At 45.1% G+C, this 23688-nt stretch overlaps 1 protein-coding gene across 4 annotated transcripts in view; it reads left to right on the top strand.

Annotated features, from left to right (window-relative positions):
- Positions 1-23688, top strand: part of SNCAIP (synuclein alpha interacting protein) — a 340141-nt gene that overhangs the window by 193506 nt on the left and 122947 nt on the right. For 3 of the 4 annotated variants that reach the window (XM_030193536.1, XM_030193538.1, XM_030193537.1), the window contains 3 exons: positions 1533-1635; positions 11287-11490; positions 20112-20184. In XM_030193536.1, coding sequence (XP_030049396.1) covers positions 1579-1635; positions 11287-11490; positions 20112-20184 — 334 coding nt within the window. In that variant the 5' untranslated portion in view covers positions 1533-1578. The remainder of the gene's footprint in view (positions 1-1532; positions 1636-11286; positions 11491-20111; positions 20185-23688) is intronic. The other variant, XM_030193539.1, reaches the window with a different exon arrangement.

Below are 23688 nucleotides of genomic sequence, written 5' to 3' on the forward strand. Positions count from 1 at the left end.
GATTGAAAAAATTTCCTTCTATGCCTTTTAAAAGTATTACTGTGTAACTTCATGGAATGTCTCCTCGTCTTTGTACTTTTTGATAGAGTAAACAATTGATTCCTGTTTACCTGTTCTACTCCACTTAGGATTTTGTAGACCTCTATCATATTCCCCCTCAGCCATCTCTTTTCCAGGCTGAAAAGCCCTAACCTCTTAAGCCTTTCCTCATATTAGAGGAGTTCCATCTCCTTAATTATTTTGGTCACTCTTCTTTGAACCCTTTCTAGTTCTGCTGTTATGTTTTTTGAGATACGTTGACCAGAATTGCATACAGTACTCAAGGTGAGGTTGCATCAAGGAAGTGGTAAAGAGCGAGCAGGACCAACCCAACTGGAAAACTAAAATGGTCAGATAACAAGCATACAAAGACATTTTTTCTATATTTAGAGAATGAGATAACTTGGAAAATTACATGTCTTGTATTTTTTGTACTAGAGGAAATGTATCTCTTTCTCCTTCAGGGTTCCATTGCTTAGTCTTGTTTCTTTGGTTTTTTTTCTCATTTTTTGTCTGCATATTTGTTTCTAGTTTGCAGACTCCTATTTTAATTTTTTTTTAATTAAGTGATCGTCTGTGTTTTTCTTGTGTTATAGGGGTGAGGAATTCTGTTGACATGTAGGTTCCATGTAGGAATCTGTAGTGGTCTATCTTATTCTGTTTTCCCAGCTACAGTTGTGCTGATGTTCTAGAGCAGTTGTACTGCTGACTTGTGTTGGTAGAGTTGGTGCAGTTTGAGTCCTTTACTTGGTGCTGGTACAATATGTTAAGCTTCTGAATGTCTATTTGCAAAGTAGTGTAGGGCAGTGTTTCCCAAGTCTGTCTTAGAGTACCCCCTTGCTAGTCAGGTTTTCAGGATGTCCACAATGAATTTGCATGAAAGAGATTTGCATACAGTGGAGGCATTGTATGCAAATCAATCTCATGCATATTCATTGTAGATATCTTGAAAACCTGACTGGCAAGGGGGTACTCTAAGACCAACTTGGGAAACGCTGGTGTAGGGAGTTTGTGTGTTGCACTGCAAAAATGAAACATTCTATTTCTGCTCTGTACCTCTTGTTGGGAGAGTTTTATTGGTTGATCTGGAAATGCTTATGTGAATGAATAATTATACTCTATGTAATTTACATACTCATCTCCTCACCCCAGGCCTCTTATTTGGTGATAAACTTAATTGCTTGGCTCCTGTCAGTTTCCTGTTTTCTGTCACTCCCAATCCTCTTACTCCCTGATTGTAGTTCTGAGGAGAAGTTGAGGGGAGGGGGATGGGGTACCGGTGTGTGTGTGGGGGGGGGGGGGGGGGGGAATAGCAGAATGCCTTGAGCCACCCTTCTACCTCTTTCCATTCTAGAATAGATAAGAACAAAAAAGAAAATACTTCTGTTTATTCCTCATGCTTATGTCTATGTTCAGCATGGGGATGGGTTTGCCTCTTTAATGCATCATATCTATTGTATAATCTTTTTTTGTTTTATTGTGTGTTTAATTAGGCCTCTGAAACTATTTTGACTTGCCCAAAATGTGCCTGGAAGAACTATGGAGGCCCCTGAATACCTCGACTTGGATGAAATAGACTTCAGCGATGATATATCTGTAAGTAGAGTATTTTTTTCAATTGTGATATAATAACCAAGAGGGAGCGTGACTTTTGGGTGCTGCTGTTTGTGTGCTGCTGTTTGTGTGCTGCTGTTTGGGCACCCATTACTTTTTGGCGCTGCATATTGGTGCCGGACATTTGGGCGTCAAAACAAGCAGTGTTTAAAAGTCCTGTCTCCCCCCCCCCCCCCCCCTCCCCATCACTGACCAAGTTCTGAGCCAGGGGCTGTCTCCTCTCTCTTCCTTCCTCCACACTGACCATGGATCTGAGCTGGCAGAGGCACAGTGCTGTGGGCAGGGTGGTCTTTGGAGCAGAAGTGAGATCATAGCTACCCCAGGTGGTGCCTGTTCCATCCTCTCTCACAGACACCGCTTGGGATAGCTATGATCGCCCTTCCTTTTGTTCCAAGGACTACCCCGCCCATAGCACTGTGCCTCTGTTGGCCCAGATGGCCCTGACTCAGATTCTGGTTAGTGCAGGAGAGAGGATTTTTGGATGCCTCCTGTTTGGGCACCCAAAAGTCTGGCACCAGTGTTTATAGATGCAACTCCTTTAGCAGCACTGCTTGAAGGACCTGCCTCTGAATACCTAAACCCTAAGAAACAGTGCTTGTCTTTGGGCAGAGCAAGCCAGTGTGCCATGAGACAAGAGGAGCCATTTAAAATATTTGCAGGTACTCTCAAACCACTTCCTCCCTCCCACTAATTTATTTTTAATCAGCATGGTGTACAGCAATAGCACTTACAGTTTTTTTTGCTTTTCATTTTAGCTCATTCAGTGCCTGAAAGAAGGCACACATGGAGAGGAGGAACAGGGCTGGAATTATATCTTTTAGAATTACAATCTGCCAAATAAGGGCATTCTGATCTACCACTAGCTGGTCAAGTACTGTCATTATGCAAGATAGCCATTGTAGCACAGAAGCAAGTGGGAATTTCTGGTCCCTTTTTGCAGTCCCACTATAGGGATGAGCTGGGGCTTTGAGAGGATAGGGAGCCAAGGAATCCAAAAGTGACTTCTGAGGGAGGAGACAAGGCTTTCCATGGCATGCACCTAATTTTGTTTAAAGATTTTGAACCTCAGACTGAGGCTCATGGGGTGGTATGAGGCAAGCACTAGACCACCAGGCTCACAGGCACTCCCAGAAGAGGCAACTGACACTTTCAGGAGAAAGGAAAAACAGTAGTCCACCAGGCAGTCAAGGCTCCCTTGGAGGGTTGGAAGCCTCAAACACCAGGATCTTTCTATTAAAATCTACTGGGTATTTTCGAGTCACTCAGATTGACCAGTGTCAGATAAGATGCTGGGCGCAATGGACCAACTTTCTGATCATATGCGAATCAAACATGGCTTTCCTTCTTAGCTAGAGTATGAGCCTTAAAGTGTAGGAATTAATGGGCAGAGCATGGATAACAGACTTGCATGCTATATCTATATTGTGGGGGTTAATTTTGTAGAATTTTTTTGCCTGTGTAAAGCATAAGTAAACAAGTATTTCCATACTGGGACAGACCGAAGGTCCATCAAGCCCAACATACTGTTTCCAGCAGTGGCCAATCCAGGTCACAAGTACCTGGCAAGATCCCCAAAACAGTACAATACATTTTATGCTGCTTATTCTAGAAATAAGCAGTGGGTTTTCCCCAAGTCCATTTTAGTAATGGTCTATGTACGTTTCCTTTAGGAAGCCAGCTAAACCTTCTTTTAAACCCTGCTAAGCTAACCACTTTTACTACATTCTCTGGCAACGAGTTCCAGAATTTAATTACATGTTGAGTGAAAAAATATTTTCTCCTATTCATTTTAAATGTACCACTTTCTAGCTTCATTGCATACCCCCTAGTCCTAGTATTTTTGGAAAGCGTAAAAAAGTGATTCACATCTACCCGTTCCACTCACTCATTATTTTATACACCTCTATCATATCTCCCTTCAGCTGTCTTTTCTCCAAGCTGAAAAGACCTAGCCGCTTTAGCCTTTCCTCATAGGAAAGTCGTCCCATCCCCTTTATCATTTTCGTCGCCCTTCTCTGTACCTTTCCAATTCCACTATTTTTTTTTTGTTACATTTGTACCCCGCGCTTTCCCACTCATGGCAGGCTCAATGCGGCTTACATGGAGCAATGGAGGGTTAAGTGACTTGCCCAGAGTCACAAGGAGCTGCCTGTGCCTGACGTGGGAATCAAATTCAGTTCCTCAGTTCCCAAGGATCAAAGTCCACCACCCTAACCACTAGGCCACTCCTCCACTCCACTATATCTTGTTTGAGATGCAGTGACCAGAATTGAGCACAATAATCGAGGTGCGATCGGACCATGGAGTGATACAAAGGCATTATAACGTCCTCATTTTTGTTTTCCATTCCTTTCTTAATAATACCTAACATTCTATTTGCTTTCTTAGCGGCCGCCACACACACTGAGCAGAGGGTTTCAACGTATCATCAATGATGACGCCTAGATCCCTTTCCCGGTCGGTGACTCCTAATGTGGAACCTTGCATTACATAACTATAATTTGGGTTCCTCTTTCCCACATGCATCACTTTGCACTTGCTCACATTAAACGTCATCTGCCATTTAGATGCCGAGTCTCCCAGTCTCGTAAGGTTCTCTTGTACCTAGTATGCATGCATAAAAAGTAGACAAATGGCAAGATATTTTCTACTTTTACACGATCTATCCATAGTCATTTTCAGAGCAGAATATACTCACATAGGATGCATACACATTTACACCTTCAGAGTATATTGCTCTGGATTTTGCAATCCACTGGTTTCTAAGTACTTTACTATCATTTCCTTTAGTAGAGTCTCCTTTAATTTTTCCACCCCCATGGTCAGACTGTCCAGATTATAGGACAGTCTCTTCTTTCCTATTACCAGATTTATGATGAGGTAGAACATCCACCCTTTTGTAGTCTTTGGGAACACCTTTCATCTCCAAATATAGATTGAATAGATCTATCCTTTCAGAACGTCTCAGCTCCCTTAATCTGCTAGGATGTATAACATCTGGTTGCATTCCTAGCTAGCCACTGTTAAAATGCATATAATGTCGTATATCTTACTGTTGATTCCTCATAGAAAAATGTAAACACTTGAACTCTCCAGGCTGTACTGTCTCAATCAGTGTGTGTGTGTGTGTGGGGGGGGGGGGGGGGGCTTTTGTTTATGGGTGTTGAAATCGGGGGGCCCTGGAGGTCACATCTTTTGGCAGAGGTTATATTACTATCATTTTATAAGCATGATATGACTTGTTGTGTTACATTTTTTCTCCGAGGACAAGCAGGCTGCTTGTTCTCACATATGGGTGACGTCCATGGCAGCCCCAGGTCCAGAAAATCTTCCTAGCAACAAAAGTTGCTAAAGCCTTCGAGCGCATGAGTGCGCGGCCATCTTCCCGCCCATCGCGCGAGAGTCCTGCTTCAGTCTTCTTTTTTCCACAGTCAAGAGCGGCTGTTTACGGCGGTTCTGTGCCCCAGAAAAGAAGAGCCTTCTGTTTTAGTCAGCTTTTCGCCAGTTTTTTCTTCTTCGTTATGCTTGTGCACGAGCTGTTTAGTTTTCTTTGAAAAAAAAAAAAAAAGAGTTTTTTTTGCCTTAGTTTCTTTAGTTTTGTTCTCAAGTTTCCTTTCGTCGTCGTGTGCGGCCTTTTTGGCCGCCCGTATGGGTTTTCTCACTTTTCTGTGTCCTTCCTTTGGCACCATTGCGAATTTTGATTTCGCTGCTGCTATTTTTCCGTTGATGACATCGAGGCTCACCAGCGGCTTCAAGAAGTGCACTCGATGTAACCGGGCAATCTCAGGCACCGACCTTCACGCATGGTGTATCCAGCGCCTTGGGCCCGACCATAGCCCAGACGCATGTAAGTTGTATCTTAGCCTTAAAAAGCGGACACAAGCGTCGAGACAAGCTCAACGGGAACGCCTGTTTGGAGCTTTGCCCGGTACTTCGACGTCGACAGCGGTACCGAAGTCGGCGGTGGCGGTGTCGATGTTGGCACCGGAGAGTGCATCGACCTTGGGAGCGCGGGTAATGGCTGTCCAGAGACCATCGCATGCTGGCAGCAGTGAACCATCGAGTGGGTCTCCACCTGCCTCAAGGGCTGCTGCGGTGCAGGCCCATCGGGACTGACCCCTTTCGGACCCGACCCCGAGGAGGCGTGTGGATTCCACATCCTTCTTGTTGGTACCGAGGGGTACCGGTGACGTGTCTCGAGCGAAGGCAAAGAAGCACCGTCATCGGTCCCCTTCTCGTCACGGTACCAAGAGCTCCGGGGCATCGAGGGAATCAGCCCCCATGAAGTGTCGATGCTGGGAGGACCGCTCACCCTCTATACAAGAGGTGTCGATGCGCCGGTCTCCGGACAGCCCGGAACCGCCTCCTCCTCCTCGGCAGATTCTGGCCTCGACTCCTGTACCGAAGCCACAGCTTTTCTCGACAGACACTCTGGACGAGCGCCTCCATGCCATTCTTCCAGGGATCCTGGAAAGGCTGCTGCAACTGTCTGTTCCGGTACCAGAGGTGCTTGCGCCGACAGTACCGTCGATAGATGCAGCGGCTGGTTTCCCGCCTGTGGTGAGGCCCTCGACATCGGTGCCGTCTGTGGCATCAGCCTCGGCTGCCCCCTGGGTTAACTCTCCGTCAACGTCGATGGAGGGAGCTTCATCGCCGCCGGCACGGGAGTCAACTTCTCGGCATCACCATCGAGGACATAGCACCTCGGCGTCGAGACGGGCTCGGCTTCGGACTGCAGTCAGAGAACACCTGTCCGATACCAAAGGAGAGGCCTCGTGGGAAGCAGAGGAAGACCCAATATATTTCTCTTCTGAGGAGTCTCGTGGTCTTCCCTCTGATCTGACTCCTTCGCCAGAGAGAAAGCTTTCTCCCCCGGAGAGTTTGTCTTTCTCGTCCTTTGTCCGGGAAATGTCTAGGGTCATTCCCTTCCCAGTGGTAACTGAGGATGAGCCCAGGGCTGAGATGCTCGAGGTCCTGGACTATCCTTCACCACCTAAGGAGTCATCCACTGTTCCTCTACATAATGTCCTTAAGCAGACACTGTTGAGGAACTGGATGAAACCACTATCTAACCCCACCATTCCTAAGAAGGTTGAGTCCCAGTATAGGATTCACGGGGACCCAGAGTTGATAAAGACCCAGTTGTCTCATGACTCGGGGGTTGTGGATTCTGCTCTCAGAGAGCCAAAAGTACGAGAGATTTCGCCTTGGCGCCCACGGGTCGAGAGGCTTGGACTTTGGACTCTTTTGGGAGGAAGGCCTACCAGTCAGCTATGCTCATCTCCAAAATCCAGTCCTACCAGCTCTACACGAGCATTCACTTGCGGAATAATGTGAAGTAACTGGCGGACCTGGTCGATCAGCTCCCTTCGGAGCAGGCCAGGCCTTTTCAGGAGGTGGTCAGGCAGTTGAAGGCGTGTCGTAAATTCCTGGCCAGAGGTACTTATGATTCTTTTGATGTAGCGTCCAGAGCCGCTGCTCAAGGTATAGTGATGCACAGACTCTCATGGCTGCGTGCCTCTGACCTCAACAATCGAGTCCAGCAGCGGCTTGCGGATGTTTCTTGCCGGGGGGATAATATTTTCGGCGAGAAAATCGAACAGGTGGTAGAGCAGCTCCACCAGCGGGAAACCGCATTTGACAAACTCTCCCACCGGGCGCCTTCAGCATCTACCTCATCAGGTAGACGTTTTTACGGGGGAAGGAGGAATGCTCCCTATGCTTACAATAAGCGTAGGTACAATCCACCTTCCCGCCAGCCTGCTCAGGCTCAGCCCCAGCGCACTTGTTCACATCAACAGCATGCGCCCAGACAGGCTCCTGCAGCTCCCCAGCAAAAGCAAGGGATGGGCTTTTGACTGGCTCCAGGCGAGCATAGCCGCAATAACATTGTCCATGCCGGACGATCTACCGGTCAGGGGGAGGTTAAAATGTTTTCACCAAAGGTGGCCTCTTGTAACCTCCGATCGGTGGGTTCTTCAAATAGTCCGACGGGGATACTCCCTCAATTTGATCTCCATACCTCCAGATTGCCCACCGGGAGCTCAGTCCTTCAGCTTCCAGCACAGGCAGGTACTTGCGAAGGAACTTTCCGCTCTTCTCAGCGCCAATGCGGTCGAGCCCATGCCACCGGGGCAAGAAGGGCTGGGATTCTATTCCAGGTACTTCCTTGTGCAAAAGAAAACGGGGGAGGGGGGATGCGTCCCATCCTAAACCTAAGGGCCCTGAACAAATATCTGGTCCGATAAAAGTTCAGGATGCTTTCCTTGGGCACCCTTCTTCCCATGATTCAGAAACACAATTGGCTATGCTCCCTGGACTTGAAGGATGCTTATACACACATCCCGATACTGCCAGCTCACAGGCAGTATCTTCGATTCCATCTGGGAACAAAGCACTTTCAGTATTGTGTGCTGCCCTTTGGGCTTGCCTCTGCGCCCCGGGTGTTCACCAAATGCCTGGCGGTCGTTGCAACGTCGCTACGCAGGCTGGGAGTGCATATGTTCCCTTATCTCGACGATTGGCTAGTGAAGAACACCTTGGAAGCAGGAGCTCTACAGTCCATGCAGATGACTCTCAAACTCCTGGAGCTAGCTCTGCTAGACTCTGACAGCTCGGGCCTGTCTTCCCGAGGTGAGGGGAACAACCTTCTGTCCCTGGTTTCCTTGGCCAGAGCGTCTCAGCAGATCACAGCTCGGCAGATGGTGAGACTTCTGGGCCATATGGCTTCCACAGTTCATGTGACTCCCATGGCACGCCTTCACATGAGATCTGCTCAGTGGACCCTAGCTTCCCAGTGGTATCAAGCTGCAGGGGATCTAGAAGATGCAATCTTGTTGTCCACTGCTTTTCACAACTCCCTGATCTGGTGGACGATTCAATCCAATTTGACCTTGGGATGTCCCTTTGAAATTCCTCAACCTCAAAAAAATGCTGACCACGGATGCATCTTTCCTAGGGTGGGGAGCTCATGTGGATGGGGTCCACACTCAGGGAGCTTGGTCCCTTCAGGAATCAGATCAATCTCCTGGAGTTACGAGCAATCTGGAATGTTCTAAAGGCTTTCAGAGATCGGCTGTCCAATCAAATTATCCAAATTCAGACAGACAACCAGGTTGCCATGTACTATGTCAACAAGCAGGGGGGCACCGGATCTCACCCCCTTTGTCGGGAAGCCGTCCAGATGTGGCTTTGGGCCCGCCGTCGCGGCATGTTTCTCCAGGCCACATATCTGGCAGGCGTAAACAACAGTCTGGCCAACAGGTTGAGCAGGATAATGCAACCTCACGAGTGGTTTCTCAACATGGCAGTTGTCCGCAAGATCTTCCGAGCGTGGGACACCCCCTCGGTGGATCTTTTTGCCACTCAGATCAATCACAAGGTCCCTCAGTTCTGTTCCAGACTTCAGTCCTACGACAGGCTAGCCTCGGATGCCGTTCTCCTACAGTGGGGGTCAGGCCTTCTGTGTGCATATCCTCCCATATCTCTGGTGGGGAAGTCTTTGCTAAAACTACAGCAAGACCGCGGAACCATGATTCTGATTGCGCCCTTTTGACCACGTCAGATTTGGTTCCCTCTTCTTCTGGAGTTGTCCTCCTAAAAACCATGGAGATTGGAGTGTTTTCCAACCCTCATCACTTAGAACGAGGGGACGCTTCTGCATCCCAACCTCCAGTCTCTGGCTCTCATGGCCTGGATGTTGAGGGCATAGATTTCGCCTCCTTGGGTCTTTCTGAGGGTGTCTCCCGAGTCTTGCTTGCTTCCAGGAAAGATTCCATGAAGAGGTGTTACTCTTTTAAATGGAGGAGGTTTGCCGTCTAGTGTGACGGCAAGGCCCTAGACCCTCGGTCTTGTCCTACACAGACCCTGCTTGAATACCTTCTGCACTTGTCCGAGTCTGGTCTTAAAACCAACTCCGTAAGAGTTTACCTTAGTGCTATTAGTGCTTATCATTATCGTGTGGAAGGTAAGCCTATCTCTGGACAGCCTTTAGTTTTTTGATTCATGAGAGGCTTGCTCTTGTCAAAGCCCCCTGTCAAACCTCCTATGGTGTCATGGGATCTCAACGTCGTTCTCACCCAGTTGATGAAAGCTCCTTTAGAGCCACTGGATTCCTGCCATCTGAAGTATTTGACCTGGAAGGTCATTTTCTTGGTGGCTTTTCCTTCAGCTCGTAGAGTCAGTGAGCTTCAAGCCTTGGTAGCCCATGCTCCCTATACTAAATTTCATCATAACAGAGTAGTCCTCCGCACTCACCCTAAGTTCTTGCCGAAGGTGGTGTCGGAGTTCCATCTGAATCAGTCAATTGTCTTGCCAACATTCTTTCCCCGTCCTCATACCCGCCCTGCTGAACGTCAGTTGCATACATTGGACTGCAAGAGAGCATTGGCCTTCTATGTGGAGCGGACAAGTCTGCCCAAATGTTTGTTTCTTTCGACCCCAACAGAAGGGGAGTGGCTGTCGGGAAACGCACCGTTTCCAGTTGGCTAGCAGATTGCATTTCCTTCACTTACGCCTATGTCACGGCTCATAGTGTTAGAGCCATGGTAGCATCAGTGGCCCACTTGAAGTCAGCCACTATTGAAGAGATTTGCAAGGCTGCGACGTGGTCATCAGTCCACACATTCACATCTCATTACTGCCTTCAGCAGAATAGCTGACGCAACAGTTGGTTTGGGCAGTCGGTGCTGCAGAATCTGTTCGGGGTTTACAATCCAACTCCACCCCCCTAGGCCCATTTTTATTCTGTTCCAGGCTGCACTCTCAGTTAGATGTTTCTTCGTAGGTCAATTTTTGTTATGTCCTGCCGTTGCAAGGCCTAATTGACCCTGTTTGTTGTTTTGAGTGAGTCTGGGGGCTAGGGATACCCATATGTGAGAACAAGCAGCCTGCTTGGCCTTGGAGAAAGCGAAGTTACTTACCTGTAGCAAGTATTCTGCGAGGACAGCAGGCTGATTATTCTCACCAACCCGTCCGCCTCCCCTTTGGAGTTGTTCTTTTCTTTGTTTTTGCTTCATAAGTTGATTGAAGCGGGACTCTCGCGCGACGGGCGGGAATATGGCCGCACATGCGCGGTACGCGCACCCGCGCGCTCGAAGGCTTTAGCAACTTTTGTTGCTAGGAAGATTTTCCGGACCTGGGGCTGCCGTGGACGTCACCCATATGTGAGAACAATCAGCCTGCTGTCCTCGGAGAATACCTGCTATAGGTAAGTAACTTCGCTTTACATAGTAATGAGCTCATTTACATGCATTTGCATGTTTTGTATTATTATTATTTAACCTATGACCTAAATCACCATGTTAGGACATGGCTCGCTGCATTAGAACACCTTAAGTTGCATTAAGGAACAAATAACATAATTTTAGGCCAGCTTGGTAACTTCTCCCCTTAGAAATGCTGTATTAAAGAATTTATCATATTAAACTATGAAATTAAACAATAAGCTAAACTCCTCTTTCCCAGCTGACACTGCTTACTCTCTCCCTTTCTTCTCCAGCCTCTATTGCTTGTTGTCTCCTTTTGCTTGTCTTCATTGCGTAATCCCACCCCACCTATTCTGGGGCCATTGTTTACTCTCTTTCCACATTTTCCCAAATGCTCACTCTCTTTCTGTCTTTAATGCTCCTGTAGACTTACACATCCGCACTTCTTTGTACTGCTGTGCTCCTTGGCAATCATCATAAGAACAGCAAAGCAGCATGGGTATCGCATGACACGAGCTTCCTGAGAACCTTGCAGAGCCCTCAATTGACGCTGGAATACTGCCACATGCCGAGTTTTCTCCAAACCACTAGAGAAGAGCCAGAACAGAGATGGGAAAGAGACCATGACCTAGTGGGTGGCGTATCATGACCCAGCGTCAGGTCGTGACCCCAAGTTTAAAATACACTGTTCTAAAATAATAGGCTGTTAGTGTCAGTGTGCCTCACTGTTTTAACCGAGTCACCCTGCACAGATTTGGCTTACCAGAACAACTCTCATCTCAAACTTCTGACAGCCAGACTACATGCAGGGTCTCTCTTTAAAAATAAAAAAAATGTAAAATCAGTGAGCGGGAACACTTAACTAAATTACAGTATAAAGCACTTGAGTGCAATCAGCCAGTTCTACTATTCAATTAGCAGGAGGGGAAACTTTATAAATAATTTTCTACGTGTAAAGCTTGCTTTTACAAATGAATAAGGTCTTTTATAAAACTACAAATGATATATGAGTCTATAAGATGACATGTACTTATATCTATGATACATGTATTCATTTACGGGGCCATAGTATGGCTGAAGCATACATAGAGTACAAGATTTACACTTGTCTTGGAGCAGGCACATTGGTACCTATGTAGCCTTTATAAAATAGATGCCTTTTTAGACTTTTTCCATTTAGGTGTCTTCTAAAATCAGGTTCCATTTTGTTGCCTCTTATTGGGAAAATACATCGATGGTGGTCGTGCTGCTTCGTAAGAGTGGACATGACGTGTTTCTGTATCTAAATGACTGGCTTGTGTCTAGACCCTCAAGAGCTCAATTCTTTCCTTCTGCCCAGGGTATTGTAAGGAATGGAAACATATTCCCAATTAAGTTTTTTTTAAAACTGTACTTGTATAAATTACTCACAAATAAATATAGATCTGTGAGCACTTTATAATGACCTAAGATATACTCCTTGAAATGACTCATTACCACACTCAGTTCTGGGACTTTAAGCTTGCTTTCCTCATCTATGGCTTCTCTTGCCCAGACTTGCAAAAGGTTTGCAATCTTATTTATCATAAGGTACATCTCCAGAAACACATACTGTTTCAAGAGGGCAATTTTCAAAGTAATTAAAGGCAGGAAGTGTTTTGCCTGTGTAAGTTAACTATCTGAAAATTTGTTAACCATGCATACAGAATAAGCCTTTGTGTTGTTTCATGCTGGGAGGAGATTTCCTGTGAGCATGTTTAGGTTGTGGTGGAAAAAAAGTGCATGATTATATTGCATTTTCAATTCTACATACTTTTTTCTAGCAAAATGTTCTCCAAGGACAAGCAGAACAGTGGTATCCTTACATCTGGGTGACATCATCCTGACAGAACCCAGTGTGGGATGCAACCCAGAGCTCTGTAACTTTAAGAGACTTTGGGCAGCGGCCCCACCTCACATGCGTCAGTGCCTTCCTGCCTGATGTGCCTCATTTATCTTTTTTCTGCGGAGCTAGGAGGTCACATTTTGTGTCTCTCCTCATTATTTCTCATTTGCTTTTTTTGTGCCTTCCCGTGCGGGTATTTTTTTGGCTAGTTTTCCTATTTTTCTTCATAAAAGTTTAGTTTCTTCACTCCCTTTTATTTTATTAGTCTTTTGGGCATTTTTAAGGTTTTTTTGTTGTTGTTGTTGTTTTTTGCCACTCCAGAAGCCTTCTTAAGCCGGAGCACCGAGCTCAATTTGAGGTAAGTCCCTTTTTGGCCTCGGTGCTTTTTGACATGCCTCAGAAAACCCCTATTAGCTTCAAGAGATGCACCCAACGCAATCAGGTGATATTTTGCACTGATCCACACAATTGTTGTGTGTGGGGTGCTTGGGGCCTAACCACAACCCATCTAATTGTGTTCTTTGCTTACAAATGTAGAAGAGAACACAGAAGGCATGTCAGTCCCTCCAGAGGGAACTTTTTGGATCTGCCAAGTCTGGCCCATCGACGTCTGCATTGGAAGCATCGACCCTGATGGCTGCCAGGGCTTTGTCCGCCATTGGAGGTATACCAGCATCAAGGAGATCTCCACCTCCCTTGACATTGGGCACCAGTAGCAAGCCCCGGGACTGATCTACATCGGACTTGACACCGAGGACATGAATTGATTTGTCATCATCCTCATCAGCACCGAGGGACACCAATGCTAAGCTTCAGAAAAAGGCCAAGAACCATCAACATCAGTCCCCTTCAATGCACAGTGCCAGGAGCTCTGGGGCATCGGTATCGCGAGCACCCGAGAAACATCAACACCGAGAGCACTGCTCCCCCTCTTTAATTCTGGTGTAGTTGCCGCATTACCCATGCAGCCTGAGACCCCGCTTTTGATACGGCATCGACAAATCAGCAAGCTATCTCCATACAGGTAGTGGCCCCAGTCTTACCGTTGCCCATCCTCGATGACCGGACCTTGCTGAGAGAGAAGTTGGCAGGATTGCTACAGCTCCCAGGTGCTCTGACATCAAGGGCGCTTGCGCCAGCCCAGCACTTATACACTCCAACCTCGAGGTCTATGATACCACTGTGGAGCAGTCTCTGATTCCTATGCCTTAAGAGGCATCAGTGTCAGTGCTTCCCCATACACAACACCATTCGACATCTGGGGAGGAAGCTTCCTCTAGGTTGAGATATGAGCAGGCAGCTCGACACCTGCCCTGAGACCTGGATTTATCTCCAGCCAGTCAAGACAGGGGCAGTCTTATCAAGACCTTTTTGCTGAGTCTTACACAGACCAGTCATGGGAGTCTGAGGAAGAGCTAGACTGCCTCTCGAAGGAGGGGTTTTGTAGCATACCCTCAGATCCCTTGAGGTTGAGATATGAGCAGGCACCTCGGCACCTGACCCTGATTCCTGGATATACCTCCAGCCAGCCAAAACAGGGGCAGTCTCATCAAGACCTTTTTGCTGAGTCTGACGCGGACCAGTCATGGGAGTCTGAGGAAGAGATAGACTACCTCTCGAAGGAGGGGTCTTGTAGCATACTCTCAGATCCCTCTCCACCTGATGGGAGAAGGAAGTCTCCACTTGCACCCATCTCTTTTACCCATTTGTTAAAGAAATGGTGGAGGCCATTCCCTTTAAGTTGGAGATGGAGGATGAACCAAGGGCAAAGTTATTTCAGGCCTTAGAGTTTGATTCTCCACTATGCTGTGACAGTTCTGCTGCACAAGATTCTCAAGGATGCACAGATGAAGAACTGGGAGACCCCATTCTCTGTGCAGGTTGCACCAAAGAAGGTGGATTCCATGTATCAGATCCAGAAGGTTCCTGGATTCGAGAAGGCCAGTTGTCATACCATTCCTTGGTGGTCGAATTCGCTCTTAAAAGAGCTAGAAGCTCCAGGTCTCAGAAAAGCTCAGACCCTAGATTCCTATGGGAGGAAAGTTTATCAGGCATTGATGCTAGTCTCCCACATTGAGGACTACCAACTCTACATGAGCATTTACATGCAGTCTTTGGTCGGCAGTATACTAGACTTTGCAGACAATCTCCCACAGGAGCAGGCTGCTGAAGTTCACCAGCTAGCCAAGAAGCAGGCGTGTTGAAAATATTTAGTCAGGGGTAAACACGATACCTTTGACATTGCATTTTAGACTCTCTGATTTAGGTGTGAGGATGTGCAGACTCTCATGGCTGGTGTTTCTGACCTTGAACTTGCAGTTCAGGAGAGGCTAGCGGACATACCTTGCTGGGGAGCTGATCTTTTCGGAGACAAGGTGGAAAAGGTTGCTGATCTCATCAGAAAATACTGATAATATCTAGTTCCTTTCTTTGTGGTGACCTTCTGTGTCCTCCTCTACTAGGAGGTTATCTGGCTGGCCTCAAAGAAGGATTTATTACTCTCAAAGGCATAGGTTTACTTCTTAAGAACATAATGTAAGAATTGCCATACTGGGACAAACCAAAGGTCTATCAAGCCCAGTGTTCTGTTTCCAACAGTGACCAATCCAGGTTATAAGTACCTTGCAAGATCCCAAAACAGTGCAATACATTTTATGCTGCTTATCCTAGAAATAAGCTGTGGATTTTCCCCAAGTCCATCTTAATAATGGATTATGGACTTTTCTTTTAGGAAGCTATCCAAACCCTTCTTAAACCCCGCTAAGCTAATTGTTTTTACCACATTCTCTGCCAACGAATTCCAGAGTTTAATTGCACGTCGAGTGAAGAAATATTTTTGCCGATTTGTTATACTGTATATTTACTACTTTATGGCTTCATTGCATCCCACTAGTCCTAGTATTTTTAGAAAGAGTAAACAAGTGATTCACATCTACCCGTTCCATTCCACAAATTATTTTATAGACCTCTATCATATCTCCTCTCAGCCTTCGTTTCTTCAAGCTGAAGAGCCCTAGCCATTTCAGTCTTTCCTCATAGGGATGTCATCCCATCCCCTTTATCATTTTCATCGTCCTTCTCTGTACGTTTTCTAATTCCACTATATTTCTTTTTTGAGATGTGGTGACCAGAACTGCACACAATATTCGAGGTGCGGTCGCACCATGGAGCAATACAAAGGCATTATAACATCCTCATTTTTGTTTTCCATTCCTTTCCTAATAATACCTAACATTCTATTTGCTTTCTTAGCCGCTGCCGCTGCACATTTTGCAGAGGGTTTTAATGTATCATCAACGATGACACCTAGATTCCTTTCCTGGTCGGTGACTCCTAATGTGGAACCATGCATCACATAACTATGTACTCTGCTACTATGGTATGGGTTCCCCTTTACAAAAGCATCACTTTGCACTTGCTCACATTAAACATCACCTGCAATTTTGATGCACAGTCTTCCAGTCTCGTAAGGTCCTCTTATAATTTTTCACAATCCCCTTGCGATTTAACAGCTTTGAATAACTTTGTGTGATCAGAGAATTCAATTACCTCACTAGTTACTCCCATCTCTAGATCATTTTTAAATATATTAAAAAGCAGTGGTACCAGCACAGACCCCTGGGGAACCCTTCTCAATTGAGAATACTGACCATTTAACTCTACTTTCTGTTTTCTATCTTTTGACCAGTTTTTAATCCAATTTAGAACACTACCTCCTATTCTACCTCCTACCTTCTACCTGTCCCCAGCAGCAGACCCAGACCCAGACCCAATGCCCTTGGGCCCCCCAGCCCCTTTCACAGAAGTCACAGCCTGGTCTCCAGGCAAAAGCAGGGGCAAGCTTGTGACTGGCTCCAGGGAAGCATAGCTGCAGTCAAAGTATCAGTTCTGGAAAACCTACCGGTAAGGGGGAGGCTGAATTTTTTCTAAGAATAACATCCGACCAGTGAGTACTCCAAATAGTTTGAGCAGGATACTGTCTCAATTTGCAACAAACACCTCCAAATTGCCCTCCACAAGCAGTTATTTGCAAAAGGCCCAAGTGGTTGATCCTGATCCACCAGGGCAGGAAAGGCAGGGATTCTATTCCAGGTACTTCCTCATCCCCAAGAAAACAGGAAGATTTCACCCCATCCCAGACCTTTGGTCAAAGAGAAGTTCAGTATGATTTCCCTGGGCACCCTTCTCCCCATGATTCAGAAAAATGATTGACTATGCTCTCTGGACTTAAAGGATGCATATACCCACATCCAGATATTTCACATTCACTAGAAGTACCTCAGAAGCACCACTTTCAGTACCACATTCTGCCATTTGGCCTCATATCTGTGCCCATGGTTTTCACCAAATATCTTGCAGTAGTCAAGGCATCGCTACACAGACTGGGAGCGCATATGTTTCCTACCTGGATGATTGGCTGATCAAGAGCATATTGCAGGACAGTACTCAAGAATCAATGCAGAGGACTTTCCAGGTGTTGGAGCTGCTAGGGTTTGTAATCAGCTACCCAAAGTCCCATCTCCAACCCTTTCAACAATTGGAGTATATAGGAACCCTGTTAAACACAGTGAAAGCTCAGGCCTTCCTTCTTCACGAGTGAGCGACTGCTGTAATGTCAATCGCCAACCAGCTTCACAGCAGCCAGGAGGTATCAGCTCGGCCTCTGTTGGGATTGCTAGGCCACATGTCCTCAAAAATGCATGTCGCCCCCTTGGCACGTCTCCTTTTCAGGAGAGCCCAGTTGTCCCTAGTTCTCAGTGACATCAGGCCACTGGGAATTTAGACAGTCATCCAGGTCACGCCACAGCTCAAGCAATTGCTACACTGGTAGCTATTTCAATCCAGTTTGATCCAGAGACTACCATTCCAAATTCTGCTGCCCCCAAAAATCTTGACCACAACCTGGACTGGGAGGCTCTTGTATGGGCTTCACACTCAGGGGACTTGATCCTCACATCAGTCTCCTGGAACTGTGGGTGATATGGAACGCTCTAAAGGCTTTCAGTGATTGGCTGATAAATTATTCTGTGTATTACATAAACAAGCAGGGAGGTTTGGGCTCATACCCCTTGTGTCTGGAAGCAGTTTGGATGTGGCAATGGGCTGTAACTTACAACATGGTGCCCACAGCCACATGTCCAGTGGGAAGAGATAATTGTCTGGTGGACAGGCTAAGCAGGGTCATGCAACCACATGAGTGGTCTCTCAATATGGACATAGCCCACTAGATCTTCTGAGCATGGGGCAGTCCCTAAGTGGATCTCTTTACCATTCTCCTAAACAGCAGTCCCTCAATACTGCTCCAGACTCTGGTCACATTACAGACTATTGTCAGATGCCTTCCACCTGCGTTGGGGGGAGGGTCTACTTTATGCTTATCCTCCCATTCCTCTAATAGGGAAGCCTTTGTTGAAACTCAAGCACAATCAGGGAACCATGATCTTAATAGCACCGTACTGGCCAAGGCAAATCCGGTTCTCTCTACTTCTAGAATTGTCCACCGAAGATCCATGGAGATTGGACTGTTTTCCAACCCTCTTAACGCAGAACGAGGGATCCCTTCTGTATTCCAGCCTCCAAACCCTGACCCTCACTACCTGGATGTTGAGCATAGATTTTGTCTCCTTGCACCTGCCTGAGGGTGTCTCCAGAATTTTGCTTTCTTCCAGGAAAGATTCCACTAAGAAGATTTAATCTTTTAAATGGAGAAGGTTTGCGTCTGGTGTGAGGGCACGATCCTAGATCCGCTTACTTGTCCTACACAAAAACTGCTTAAGAACCTCCTACACCTCTCTGAATCTGGTTTAAACTCTGTAAGGGTTCACCTTTCTGCAATTAGTGCTTATCATACTTATGTGGAGGGTAAGCCCATCTCTGTACAGCCTCTAGTTCTCTTTGAGAGGTTTGATGTTGACAAAGCCCCCATCAAACCTCCCACAGTGTCTTGGGATCTCAACATCGCCCTTACCCAGCTGATGAAAGCTCCTTTTTGAGTCACTAGACTGCTGTCAGCTGTTGTCACTTCAGCTTGCAGAGTGAGTGAGCTTCAGGCCCTAGTAGCTGATCTGCCTTATACTAAATTTCATCATAACAAGGTAGTCCTCTGGACACATCCTAACTTCCTTCCTAAGGTAGTATCGGAGTTCCATCTTAATCAGTCAATAATTTTGCCAACATTCTTCCCAAAACTGCATGCCCTTCCAAGTGAAAGTGCACTGCCTTAGCTTTCTGTCTGGAGTGGACTGAAGCCCTTTTTGTCTTCTATGTGCAGTGAACTAAAGCCTACAGACAGTCTGCCAAGGTTTTTGTTTCTTTTGATCCCAACAGGATGGGGACAGCCATTGGTAAGTGCACTTTATCCAGTTGGCTAGCACCTTCACTTATACCTGGCTGGGCTGACTCTGGAGGGCCATGTCTCGGCTCATGATGTCAGAGCCATGGCTGCGTCGGTAGCCCATTTGAGGTCAGCTTCCATTGAGGAGATTTGCAAGGCTGCAACTTGCTCTTCAGTTCACACATTCACTTGACATTATTGCCTCAAGCAAGATACCCGACATGAAGATCGGTTTGGTCAGACAGTCCTGCAAAATTTGTTTGGTGTCTAGAATCCAACTTCACCCTCATAGGGCTCATTTTATTCAGTTCCAGGTTGCAGTGCCACAACCAGATGTCAGTTTGCTTTGGGGTTATTTGGTTTAGCATAGTCTCGCCATTGCAAGACTCCATTCTCCTACTGTTGTTGTTTTCAGTGAGCCTGGTAGCTAGGGATTCCCAGATGTAAGGCTACCACTGTTCTGCTTGTCCTTCGAGAAAGCAAAGTTACTTACCTGTAGCAGGTGTTCTCTGAGGACAGCAGGACAGGGTATCCTTACAACCCTCCCACCTTCTTTAGGAGTTGAATTCTTTTCCAGCTATTATATGTTACTAAGGGTCCCACGCTGGTATGTTGGGCAGGAAGGTATTCGTGCATACACGGTGAGGCCACTACCAAAAGCCTCTTAAAGTTAGCATGCTGGGTAGCATCCCACACTGGGCTCTGTTGGGTAGATGTAAGGTTACCTGTCCTGCTGTCCTCGGAGCACACCTGCTATGGGTAAGTAACTGCTTCATCCACGCATAAAGCAGGTGCAAGTGACCATGCTTCAGTTTTCAAAGAGCAAGAGCATTCATGCATTTACTTTGAGAAAAACTATGTGCAGTGTTTGTCTCATTGCACACAATTTGAAATTTTACTATTATTACTAAATATTATATCTCAGTAAAAAATATTTAACATGTTCCTTAGTGTAATGCTTCTAGTATAACACAGCTGCAACATAAATTGTCTACTATTTTTTTTATGTGATCGCAGTTTGGTTTCATGGTTTTTAATGTGCACTTTTGTCTAGTATTCAGTAACATCCCTCAAGACTATCCCGGAACTCTGTAGAAGATGTGATTCACAAAATGAAGATCGATCAGGTATGTTTTCCCCTTTCCATTTCAGTGTTTCTCCCCTCTTGTTTCAAGTACAAACTGCTTCTTATGATTTTATTTTATACTCCATTTTCTTTCTTTCTTTCTTTTTTTTTTTTTGCAACATGAGCATAAACTTGATGTTAAGTCATCAGTTAACGAGGAAACAAAAGCCTTGTAACCACAGCATATGAAACAGTTTACTGAAAACACAAAAAGCCATTGGTGACAAGGGCTTAATGTTGCCAGTAAAAAAAAAATGTTGTTTGAATTTACTGCCCATATGGTAGTGACCATTTTTTGAGGCTGATGGTATGCCAAGGTCTGAAACCCTACTGTATGCAGGATTCTACATTGCCGAATCTGTTCTGAGGCATACTGTAACAGTTAAGATTTTTAAAAAAGTTTCTGAGTTTAATAATGTAAACTAAATAGAGAATCATGGCATGCAGATGAGAACCAGCTGGCTGACCTTTTTGATTATTATTATTATTTTCCACTGACAGAAAGTATATTAAGTGTATTTTTCCCACTCTGGAAACTGCATAAAATCTTTCTTCCTTTTCTTTATGAAAATAAAATAAATAAATAAATAACAGTACCAGTAAAAGATAATAGTTACAAAATAAGTGAACATACATTTGATACTTTAACGGTAATTCGGACAAACAGAGCCTACCCAAACATCTAGAACAGAAATTTAAACACTAAGCATCATGTGCTGTAGGAGCAGTATCTGTATGTTTGAGTATATTTGCAGGTATTTTCCTCCAGCTCTCCTAATGGATAGCTTTTTCCCCTTTTGTTTTTCTTTGTCTTACCAAATACATATACAGACTAGCATATAGTTATATGCAGCATAGATGCAGATTTTCAAAGCCATTTCTGTTTGTTGTTTTATAACACTCAAGCTGTTACAGCTGCTGGGGTGGGGTTAGGTTGGGGCCCCTTTAAATAAGCTGCTCTAAAATGTTGCATGTACTATGTATTAATAGCCAAAATTAGTACATAGTAATTGTGAAACCTGTGCATTTCCTGTTGGGTGTATGCTCAGCATCTTCCCATACAGTTAGAGGGCAGTTCTATAACTGGGCACCTTGTAGGAGCCTAGGCTATATAGGAACTAGTACAACTGCAAAAATGTATGCCTATAATTTAGGCATAAGCACTTAATGCCAGTCATAGAGCAGGCGTGTCTGTGCATGCCTTTCTAAATAAATAAATAAATAAATAAATAAATATTTGTTTTTGTGTTTCATCTTTTAATATACCTCAAGTGGCAGACATATCAAATTGGTTTATAGTACGTACACAATATAAAGAATGGAAAGGAACTCCATTAAAAATAACAGAAAGAAAAGGAAAGAAAAAGGAAAAAAGAAGTATAAGAACTATGTATAAAAGAAATATAAAAACTAAAAAATAGATGCACTAGATTAGGAGGGGACGTGGCTAATGGCTACCTAGTCAGGAGGAGGAGCCTATTTGGAAAAGCAGTACTAAAAAAAAGTATGTTTTAAGGGCTGATCTAAATATATGACATGGCCAAGAATGTCAGGTCTCTTGGAGGATCTGCCTGATCATCTAATAGATGCCCCCCTGTGTGGGCGATATGCTTTTCAAAGCTAAAGTCAAATATGCAGTTTTACAGTAGAAAGATGACTGTTCCACAGCGAAGGAGCATTTACCACCTTCACAGTATCATTGAAATCATGGTAACATAGTAAATGATAGCAGATAAAGACCTGAATGGTCCATCCATTCTGTCCAATAGTCACACTCATTATCAATTCATGTTTAAACCAAAAATGAATGTGATAAAATAAAAATACGTGCAAAGTGCAAAAAATACTCACACCTTAACTAAATGCACTAAACAAGGTATAGGAGGACGAAGCCTCAGAGCCAAATCCCGCTTTAACTTTAGCAGTCAAAAAAAGGCTACAGTACTATCACTGGCATTAAAAAAACCTCCTGTTTATTTACTTTTCTTGAAAAAGGGAAAGGGAAATGGGACTTGATATACCACCTTTCTGTGGTATTTTGCAACTACATTCAAAGCAGTTTACATATATACAGGTACTTTTTTTGTACCTGGGGCAATGGAGGGATAAGTGACTTGCCCACAGTCACAAGAAGCTGCAGTGGGATTCGAACCCAGTTCCCCAGGATCAAAGTCCGCTGCACTAACCACTAGGCTACTCCTCCACTCAAAACATTTCAATCTCAATTAGAGGCATGCTGCTATCATTTAGATGCAAGCTTAGTTTATATCAAAGACATAGCTGTTCTGCATGCAACTGCCCAACGATGGCCAGTGTTTCGTCCACCTTTATCAGGGACATGCGGAATACACTGAAAAAGATCCACACAGAAAATTTCAGCATTATGGCATCTGGAACTACCAAATGCACCTACATATGCAACACTTACTTTAGTGCTATTATTTTCGGCATTCACCGCTGCTGCTGCTGCTAGCTATGGGCTACACCTACCAAAGATGATGTCGCTCTTTTTATGTCACACTCCTTCCAAGGGAGAGGAAGGTGGTTTCAAAAAGTGACAGTTACCCAAAAAGATCAGGAAAAAGATACATCAAAAAGACTTAGAAAAAATGATGCCATTCTATCTTTCCATTTAAACCATGTGGTTCAAGGGACTTTAATTTGAAAATCCACCGGATCTATCACCTCCTCTCATATTAGGAGGGATCCATTCCAAAGTCCAGCATTTCAATGATGAAAACCCATGGTTCAAACGTTTATTCTTGTACTTAGTATGTTTTGAACTTCACCTCCTTCCTTGTTATGATTAGTGTGATATAAAATACTTGATCATGGTCATCAACATCTTCAGTTTAAGAAACCTTACCATGATCAACATTTCCAACAATTCTACCCAAGAAGAAGAAACCATACTTTCCCAAGAATGCCTGTAGAACAGCAAACCACCCAAGGCTACACACACCTCCAGCATCCAAGGGAGTGCAAGCAGCAGTCATTGAAACCAGCAGTTGCTGCTAAGTCCCCACCCAGTATTCTGTAAGTTATATATATAGATGTTGGTCCTGCCCATGTCCCACCCGTGCCATGCCAATTCTCCTCCTCTTTCATGTCAAATCAGATGGACGTCTTAAGTTGCATTAAAAAAAATTCATTTGCTAAAAACATCTAAATCCCGATTTTGGAAAGTCAGAACTTGGTCGTTTCACACTGCAGTTCATCCAAATAGCAAGGGGTCCTGTTGTGGATGTGTTTTGGGTGGGACTGAGGAGGGCCCAAAAGTAGGATGTCCAACGGGGATTTTCAAATGGGAAGAAACGTCCATGTCTAAAAAGAAGGACATTTTTATCTAGACTGTTTCAGTCATGTCCAAGTTACAAAAAGCTGCTCTAATTGAGCAGCTAGCCACTGGAGGGTTTAAGGCATGACCCCACCTTAATTCCCCAGTGGTTGCTGTCCCCTTCCCTCTCCTCTAAAAGTGAAAAGAAAGGAAAGTTGTGTGTCAGTT

The sequence above is a fragment of the Microcaecilia unicolor genome, chromosome 2, assembly GCF_901765095.1.
Source record: "Microcaecilia unicolor chromosome 2, aMicUni1.1, whole genome shotgun sequence".
NCBI lineage: Eukaryota > Metazoa > Chordata > Amphibia > Gymnophiona > Siphonopidae > Microcaecilia > Microcaecilia unicolor.